Genomic DNA, 9,720 nt, shown 5'->3' on the forward strand with positions numbered 1-9,720 from the left:
CGGGGGACCTCAGGCAGTGGTGCTGTCGCCAGCCTTCCTGGAACTCCCGTTTCCCTGCCCAGCCCCTGTGTGCCGCAGGGTCACGCTCCACCCCCCACACAGACACAAGCGTCATGATCTCATTTGAGGGGTGAGCCTGTGCCATGCTGGCTGTGGGGAGGGGCGGCGGCGGTGAGCCTGGTGTCGCACGGGAGGACTGATGCGCCACCCGCCTCCTTTCCTGACTTGCTCTCCTGTCTCCCTCCCAGAGCCGTGTGGTCCAAGGCAAGGAGCCCGCTCACCTCATGAGCCTGTTTGGCGGGAAACCCATGATTGTCTACAAGGGTGGCACCTCCCGCGAGGGTGGGCAGACGGCCCCCGCCAGTACCCGCCTCTTCCAGGTCCGGGCCAGCAGCTCTGGAGCCACCCGAGCCATTGAGGTAAAGCCCAAGCCTTGGACCCTGGACAGAACTGGCCTCTCTGAAACCTCCCAGGCCCGAAGGGCAGATCTCCGGGCGCACGATCGGGTGGGGTTGGCTAAGGGGTTAAGGAGCAGGTTTCGTACCTTCCTCCCTGGCAGCAAGATTGTATGTCTTAGACTTCTCCTTGTTTCGGCGATGCCCAGCGCCCCTTGCATACCTTCCATAACAGGTAACTCACTACCTCACAGGGAGTCCCCTCTTCACAATCTGGACATTGTTGTGGATTACATCCCTGTTGGCTACTGTCCATTTCATGGTGGAAGGTGCAGGTGGAAGGTGAACCTAATCCTCTAGGATCAACTGAGCAGCCTAGAGGAGAATGGGACTGTCACCTCCTTTGTTCTGGGCACTCAACTTCTGTTAATGCATCCCAGATTTCTTGACTCTCCGTGGCTAGCCATAGTGTGTTAATGACTCATGGGAGTCAACGAAGCCCCTCAGTGTCCAAGGTCCACGTCTTCAGCTCTGGTGGAGTGTGTTCCCCCAAGTCCCCACCCAAGAGCTGGTCCTGCCCAGCATTTCCTGGGCTGTGAGAAGGAGGCTGAGGACTTTTTGTCTGGGTCCTGATTAATCAAGCACTGCCCTCCCAGGTGATGCCCAAGGCTGGTGCACTGAACTCCAACGATGCCTTTGTCCTGAAAACCCCCTCGGCCGCCTACCTGTGGGTAGGTACAGGAGCCAGCGAGGCAGAGAAGACCGGGGCCCAGGAGGTGCTCCGGGTGCTTCGGGCCCAACCTGTGCAGGTGGCAGAAGGCAGCGAGCCAGGTAGGAGCGAGGGGCAGAGGGGCCCGTGGCTCTCTGGGGATGAAGCCCTTACGTTTCCCTCCCTCTGTCTGCTTAAGGGTTTCTAGATCCTCCCCGCTCCTCAGCACCAGTCCCCTAGTGTGTGTTAATAAAAGTAGATTGGGTGAAGATGAGGTCTGTGTTCAGGGAAAGGGAGGCCCCCTGGAGTTAGAGAAAAGAGCACTCAGTGTGGGCGAGGGCAGGCGGGGAAGGCTGCTGGAGGAGGCGGTCACTTGCTAGGAAGCGTTGCAAGATTGTAGGCAAAAGTAACAGCCTTACAGGGGCCACAGTCTTGAGAATCTCCACGGACAGAAAGCCTGCTTTGTTTCCAGAGTATAGGTCAGGAACATCCTCCTGGCCAGCCCTCAGTCTTTCAGTCTTCCTTTTAAGCCCACTCCCTCCTGCTCAATGCTTAGTAGAAATGGGGGAGGGTAGTTCCATCTAGATCAGCACAGTCCACTGGAACCTTCTGAGAGAACGGACAGGTCCAGTTTGGTGGCCACCAGTCACATGTGTAGGCTAATGAGCACCTGAAATGTGACTGATGGAAATTAGAATGAGAAACTGAATCTTTAATTATATTTAATTTTAATGCATTTAAATTTAAATAGCACACGTGGACAAGTATAGTGGAGGAGGTATAGTGCAGGTATAGTGGAAAAAATATGGGAATTGGAGTCAGATGAGGTGTGCATCCTAGCTTTACTACATGCTAGCTGTGTGATGTTGGGTGAGTTGCTTAACCTCTCTGAGCCTCAACCGCCTCATCTGTTGAGCGAAGATAATTATCCCCATCCCGCACTGCTGTCATCAGTCTCAAACCAGAAGTTGTCCTGGCTGCGTGTCTGCTGCCAAGTCTGCCCTCTCTGGGCCTCCGTTTCATCACCTTCGAATCCCTCAGGCCCTCTCCCTCTTTGGTGCCCTGGGATTTGAAGATGGTGGGTGGGGATTGAGAGCAGTTGGTTGTCCCGGGGTCTAAGGAGAAGTGCCGGGTGATGGGGCAGGAGTGTCAGTTGGTACCTGGTGTGGCCTTCCCTCACAGACAGCTTCTGGGAGGCCCTGGGTGGGAAGGCCGCCTACCGCACATCCCCACGGCTGAAGGACAAGAAGATGGACGCCCACCCTCCTCGCCTCTTCGCCTGCTCCAACAAGATCGGACGTTTTGTGGTGAGCCCCAGCGGAGGTCGCAACCTCTGCTTTCCCCTTGGGAGGTGTGTCCCAAGGGGCGGGGCCCTTGCATCACAGCAGGAGCGGGGAGAAACGGTTCTGCCGGCACAGCACAGACCCCTGCGGGCTGCAGCCAGCTCTGTAGCTCCCTCCTGGGGGCAGAGAGAGCAAGCTGGCCCTGGGAGGGAAAGCGGCTTGCTGGTGCACTTCCATTAACCCTTCTGTTCCTTCCCAGATCGAAGAGGTCCCCGGCGAGCTCATGCAGGAAGACCTGGCCACTGATGACGTCATGCTCCTGGACACCTGGGACCAGGTGAGTGAAGGACAGTGCCGCAAGTCACTCTCCTTTTCTGAGCCTCCCATTTCTTCATCTGCAAAATGGGAGTGATGGTACCCACCTTGCATAATCCCACAAGATGAGAGGTGGATAAAACCCCCTTGCAAACTGCAAAGCACCACATAAATGCAAATCAGATGACCAGCGTTCTCTTTCAGGCCTTAGGGGAGAGTGAACTCTTACTTTTTTTTTTTAACTTTATTTTTTAATGGAGGTACTAGGACGTTGAACCCAGGACTCATGCATGCTAAGCATGCACTCTACCACTGAGCTACAGTCTACCCCACAAACTCTTACTTTAAATCTGTTGATAAAGAAAGCTGAATTTTGCAGCAGTGGGACCATATGCAGCGGCAGCCTCTGCTCAGCTTCATCCACGTGAGGGTGAAGGTTGCCAGACCCTCCCCATTTTCAAGGGAAGTTGAAAGTCTAGATTTAATGTAATCAGCGAGTAAGTAAATTTGTCTAGAAAGACATTGCAGATCACCCTCCGGTGGGGTAGGTGGGCCAACAAAACAGGTTGTAGGTCACCAGTTTGTAATCTCTGTTCCAGATCCTTCTATTCACAGTCTGTGGGCGCTGCAGTGGAGGGGTGTCTGGCACGGCACCTGGAACGTTCTTCCTCCAGCAGCCAGTGTGATCAGCACCCCTCGTGCACTTTTAATTTCACATCTTTCATCTTCCATCTCTCCTACAGATCTTTGTCTGGGTTGGAAAGGATTCTCAAGAAGAGGAAAAGACGGAAGCCTTGACCTCTGGTGAGGACCCAAGTGTGCCCATGGGTCTCTTTCCTGCGGTGGGGTGTGGGGGCAGCTTCCGGTATGGGTCTGGGCATTTGTGACAGTGGGGTGGGGACTTCCTCACCCATGGTCAGCCTCTGGTGAGCCCTCCCTGGGGTGGTGAGAGAACAGCTCAGTTCCTGCAGAAAGCCACAGGTCTTGCCAGGAAAGGAAGGAGCAGATAGAAGCTGTCCAGTTTCCCAGAATGCCCAGGGACCAAACTTGTCCTGGTTTAGATGTTGGAAAGCAGATCCCTGGTAGCTGAGTAAATCTGATTTGGAATCTGGGAACCCCCAAACTGTTTTGTTTTTTTTCATATCTTCCAATAGATGACAGCTAGAGAAAAATGATACAAGCTTTGTGAAACTGGACATTATACTACGACCCCTGTCCCTTGCTGTGTTCTGTCATTGCCTTTAAGGGCATTAGGGACCGTAGGACCAAAAACCATCTTAGGCAATTGAACCACCTCTCCTTGGTGAGGGAGGCACTAAGGATTGTTTTGCATGTGTGTCTGCAGCTAAGCGGTACCTTGAGACAGACCCGGCTAATCGTGACAGACGGACCCCCATCACCGTGGTGAAGCAAGGCTTTGAGCCTCCTTCCTTTGTGGGCTGGTTCCTCGGCTGGGATGATGACTACTGGTCTGTGGATCCCTTTGACAGGGTCATGGCTGAGCTGGCTGCCTGAGGAGGGGCAGGCCCCACCCCTGTCACCGGTCAGTGCCTTTCAGAGAACTGTCCATCCCTCAAAGAGACCTTACAGTGAGCAGGGCCACTCTGGGGTGTGTGTGTATGTGGTCTGTTTTTTTCTTTTTCTTTTTCTTTTTTTTTTACAGTAGCCAAACAGCCCTGCAAAAATTCAGGGTCCTTGCAAAACTTGTCTTAAGTATCTGTGCTTTTGGAAATTGAATTCAATAAAAGCTTTTGGAAGTGTGTTAGCCTGCTGTGGCTCAGTGTGTCCTGCTGATTGTTCTGAGAATGCCCAGGTTTGGGGGGATCGGGGGGGATCGGGGGGGATTTGCATGTGCCTGTGAACCAGTGAATGAGCTTCATTCACCCCGTGTGTGAATCCTCGTCCTCCGAGAAGCAGGCGCCAGGATGAGATGAAATGGGCACAGATTGTATGAGGGAGGAAGTGTGTGTGTGGAAGGAAATTGGGAGGGAACCAGAGGAGGCTGGAGAACCATCAGACTGAGAGACGAGTCTGAGCCTAAGTGGAGGAGAGAGGAGGAGGGGTTGGGTCCTAGCATCCTAGATGGCAGTGCAGTCCAGGGAGGTTTGGCAAAGCTTTTGGAGAGTCATTGAGCCAAGGTTAAAAAAAAAAAAAAAAGATTTTTAAAAATGTTCTAGTCCCATTTTTGTTGTTATTTTTATTGTGGTAAATTATACATAATAACATTTTGGCCATTTGTACAATTCGGTGGCATTAAATACACTTACAATGTTGTGTAGACATCCCCAAAGCTATACCCAAACCTTTTTCATAATCCCCAACATAAACGCTGTGCCCATTAAACCATAACTTCTATTCCCCCCTCCCTCTGTCCCTGGTAACCTTTATTGTACTTTCTGTCTCCATGAATTTGTTTTCCGGGTCCCTCGCGTAAGTGGAATCATGCATTTGTCCTCTGTCTGGCTTATTTCACTGAGCATAATGTTTTCAAGATTTACACATTTATAGCACATATCTCAATTTCATTCCTTTTGGGTTTGAATAATATTCTACGGTTTGTATAGACTGCATTTTGTTTATCCGCTCATCCATCGATGGACACTTAGATCGCTTCCTCCTTGTGGCTGTTGTGAATAAGGCTGCTGTGAACGCTGGTGTACGCGTATCTGCTTGGTTCAAAGTGTTCTTGAGCCCAAGTCAGATCAGCCAACAAAGGGCCTGAAGTGGTTCCCAGGAGCCAGTGGCTGTGCCTGATCTCCGCAATACACTCTGTCATTGGGAGGCATGGCCTGGGAGCACTGTAGGCAAGGAGTTCAAAGCCCATAGCTGGGGCCCTGAGTCACTTCCACTCCCTGCAGTGGGAAGTCGGCAAGGTACCACACCCTGTAGCATCTGCCTAGATCTCCCTCGCTTCCTCTGCTTCCTAGAGTCCTTCTGCTGGCAAGAAGTGCCCCTGAATGCTCCTGAAGTTTGCAGCCTTTGGGGCATGGGAGAGGGACTTCCTCTGTGCCCAGATTGGTCCCCTGGGTCCTGTCTCTGCTCACGCGCGGGTTGTCACGAAGTCCCTCTTAGACGTTTCTGTGAACTTGTGTCTCTAAACCTCTTCTCCACAGAGATCCCAAACCAGTCCAAGGAACTGCTGGAGAACAGACTCCCTTCCCTCCCCACTATCCTTCTGGTCTTTTCTCTCCATATTTGCCCCTTTTGTTTCATGCCCCCTCCCTCAACCCTCCCCATCAATGTATAGCATGGAAACTCCCCCACAGGGGACTATGGAAGGGCAGAAACCGTCATGAGGGTTTCTGTGGTGGGAAGAATGTGTATTGTTTACACTGTTGTTTCCGAAGCTGGCTGATCACCCAAATTGCCCAGGGAGCTTCTTAAAAGCATAAATTCCCTGGGGGCCCTCCATCAGGAGGTTCTGGTTCATCGCAGAAGTGACGAGGGTAGTGGAGGAGGAATTCTCCAGGTGAAACATGGTGTTGGGGGTGGCGGGGGAGGGGGGGTCAAGTCATCTCAGGCAGGGCATGCAGCAAATTCAAAGACAGCGCCAAGAGGGAGAAGTTCATGCTCAGGGACAGACAGCAGCCTGAGGGGGCTGGGGCAGAAGGTGGGGAGGCCGAGGGTTCACAGAGAGCCTCAAATGCCACGCTAAGGGGTTTGGACTTCATCTTGTCATGCCTGCCTCGCCTCCTCCCAAGGGTTGCTTTCCCAGTCAAGGCTGTCAACTCAGCAAATGCAAACTCCTGGAACAAAGGCAGCATTTACCACCTGGGGCTTGTAGGGCTTCATCGGAGGCAGGTGGAGGCGGAGGCAGGTGGAGGCAGGTGGAGGCCGGTCTAGAGCAGCCAGCTCGCATCCCGGAACCCTGCCCGAGGCCAGCTGCAGGTGGGTCAGCCGTGCAGTCTTCACTTCCATTTGTTGGCATTCAGGGTGGTTTATTGGCTAATTTCGGTTTATTGGTGTCTGTGGCTTCAGAGAAAGAGGAGAGAGAGGTCTGTGTGCTCTGAGAGAGGAGGTTGCCTGAAGCGACTGAGTGGCTTGGACTTCCTAGTTTTCTCTCAAACGCAAAATAATGAATCAAGAACACTATCACTTAAACACCTATTTTTCTCTTCCCAATTTTTGATCAGCGTTGGATTTCTCAGCAGCAGCGGAGCTGTCATGGTGAAATGCTACGGCAGGTGCCAAGGGGGCGTCTCTGGGAAAGAGGTTGGCCTGGGCTGGGAGCCTGTGTCCTGTCTTGGGCAATTCAATTCAACAGATAGTTACTGTGTACTTTGTGTCAGGCAATGTGCAAGGCACGTGAGACAGGACAGAAACATTCCTATGAGCCTGTTTCCCCACCTGCAGAATGGTAATATTGTATTCATACAGTACCTAACTGGAGATGGTGTAATACAGTGGGTGGTTAAAAGCTGGGCTTTGGAGTCGGACTTGGGTTCAAATTCTAGCTCCACCACTAAACAGCGGAGTGATCCTACTTAAACTCTTTTTTTTTAATTATAACTTTTTTTTTTTATTGAGTTATAGTCATTTTACAATGTTGCGTCAAATTCCGGTGTAGAGCACAATTTTTCAATTATACATGCACGTACATACATTCATTGTCACATTCTCTTTTGCTGTGAGCCACCACAAGATCCTGTATATATTTCCCTGTGCTGCACAGTACAATCTTGTTTATCTATTCTACATTTTGAAATCCCAGTCTGTCCCTTCCCACCCCCCATCCCCCCGGCAACCACAAGTTTGTATTCTATGTCTATGATTCTGTTTCTGTTTTGTATTTATGTTTGTTTTTTTTTAGATTCCACATATGAGTGATCTCATATGGTATTTTTCTTTCTCTTTCTGGCTTATTTCACTTAGAATGACATTCTCCAGGAACATCCATGTTGCTGGAAATGGTGTTATGTTGTCGGTTTTTATGGCTGAGTAGTATTCCATTGTATAAATATACCACATCTTCTTTATCCAGTCATCTATTTATGGACATTTAGGCTATTTCCATGTCTTGGCTATTGTAAACAGTGCTGCTATAAACATTGGGGTGCAGGTGTCATTTTGAAGTAGGGTTCCTTCTGGATATATCCCCAGGAGCAGGATGACTGGGTCATATGGTAAGGCTATTCCTAGTCTTTTGAGGAATCTCCATACTGTTTTCCACAGTGGCTGCACCAACCTGCATTCCCACCAGCAGTGTAAGAGGCTACTTAAAACTCTTTGTAGCTTCCTTAGCTGCAAAATGGGACTAAGAACAGGGCTTACCTACTAAAAATTGTTATGAGGATTTAGGGAGATTATACTTCATACAATACCTGGCCCATAGTAAGTGCTCAGGTAAAAGTAAATAAATAAATAAAACCCTTCCTTCCTTCCTTCCTTCCTTCCTTCCTTCCTTCCTTCCTTCCTTTCTTTCTTTCTTTCTTTCCTTCTTTCCTTCTTTCTTTCTTTTTCTTTCTTTTTCCTTCCTCCCTTCCTCCCTTTCTCTCTCTCTCTTTCCTTCTTTCCTTCTTTTTTGGTAAAAATAAGGAGCCTAGCCCACAGCAGGACCTAGCATATATCCATGGAGGTAAAGACCCAGTACACTGTGGATCAGTGTAGGAAACTTTTGGCTGTAAGTGGTAGAAAACAACTCAAACCAAATTAAACTGTAAGCATACTTATGTGCTGTCATAAACGATAGTGCAGCGTTTAGGGGGCCTTCTTGGTTTACTAAACCCAATGTGTGTGTCTGGGTTTCCTGTTGATTCTCTTGTCTCTGCTACTCACGATCTGCTGGTGAAATACCTGTAGGCTTCCTCGCCCTCACACCCAGGCACGGCAACGCCCAAAGGAAAAGATAAAGGATTGTGTCATGAAGTTCTCCCAGAAGAGGGAGGAGGAACTGTCCCCCAGTCTATAGAAAACCTCTTCTCAGATCTCAAGAGCCCGCATGGGGCTACATGACCATTCCTGACCAAATCGTGGGCTGGGGGATTGAATAATCTGCAGGCTACCTAAGTTCATGACAGGAGCTGGGGTTGAATTCCTCTCTGCCTGAGGCGAGAGCTCTAAGGGGGAGAAACAGAAACAAAGTCATGGTTCCTAGGAAGGAAGAAGGGGATAAAATGGATGCTGGGTAGACAGCCATTTTGTGGAAGAGTTTTTTGGAGTCAGATGCTAAAAATAATAATTAACAATAATGATTCCTTATAGACTTACAACATCTGGTAATTTTTAGAGGTTTCATTTCCAACCTGTTTTTTTCAGACTCTTTGAGGGAAGATTCCCCACTTCCTTTCTAGAGTTTCTAGAGCTTTCTAAAATCTGTTTTATCAGTGGTTTCAATTTCCTTTGTCAACAAACTTCTGCCTATAGGATGGATTGAAAAGGGCTGCATCCTGTTAACAATTGTGACTCCTTTAGGCAAATCCCAGCCTGATCTGAGCCCAGAGCTGCTGAAATCAGAAATGATCGTAGAGATCGTTAGTCCAGTGGTTCTCAAGTGTTTGGACAGGCATGGTGGTGGGGTGAGCACATCCCTTAATGTTGTATACACATTTGTGCTTTATAGCTTCCAACATATTCTCAAGAGGACTGAGACCCAAACAGGTGGAACTCCTTATTTACAGGTGAGGAAAATGAGGCTCAGAAAGGAGGATGACCTATCTGAGGTCACATTATGTGATCAGTGCTATACTGGGAAAAGGACAGTGATTTAAAAACTGGGATCTATAGAATTCTATGAGCTGCTTCAGTGATCTTACAAATAGTTGATTCAAATTCTGTTTTTAAACTGGTAGTAAATATTACAGACACTTGAAACAAAATGGAGAAATTGGAGAGCCTCATGTAAGGCTGTAATTGCCTTCTGTAACTCCAATAATTTTTTTCAAAACAGCTTTACTGATTGACATGAAATGAATGCTGATAAATGTGAACTTAGGAATTTATCCTGATAAAAGACACTTTAAGTCTTTTACTTTGCAGTTTCCTTTGGAGAAAAAAAAAAGTGAGGGTTTGCTGCTAAAAA

The 9,720-nt window shown here is 49.1% G+C and overlaps 1 protein-coding gene across 4 annotated transcripts in view; it reads left to right on the forward strand.

The window, feature by feature from the left end:
• The window catches only part of GSN (gelsolin), a 54,676-nt gene extending 50,209 nt beyond the window's left edge, over positions 1-4,467 (forward strand). For all 4 annotated transcript variants that reach the window (XM_032478337.1, XM_032478336.1, XM_032478334.1 and 1 more), the window contains 6 exons: positions 249-419; positions 1,052-1,226; positions 2,287-2,411; positions 2,647-2,724; positions 3,446-3,506; positions 4,048-4,467. In XM_032478337.1, coding sequence (XP_032334228.1) covers positions 249-419; positions 1,052-1,226; positions 2,287-2,411; positions 2,647-2,724; positions 3,446-3,506; positions 4,048-4,217 — 780 coding nt within the window. In that variant the 3' untranslated portion in view covers positions 4,218-4,467. The remainder of the gene's footprint in view (positions 1-248; positions 420-1,051; positions 1,227-2,286; positions 2,412-2,646; positions 2,725-3,445; positions 3,507-4,047) is intronic.
• Positions 4,468-9,720: the final 5,253 nt, after the last annotated feature.

The sequence above is a fragment of the Camelus ferus genome, chromosome 4 (genome assembly GCF_009834535.1).
Source record: "Camelus ferus isolate YT-003-E chromosome 4, BCGSAC_Cfer_1.0, whole genome shotgun sequence".
Taxonomy (NCBI): Eukaryota; Metazoa; Chordata; class Mammalia; order Artiodactyla; family Camelidae; genus Camelus; species Camelus ferus.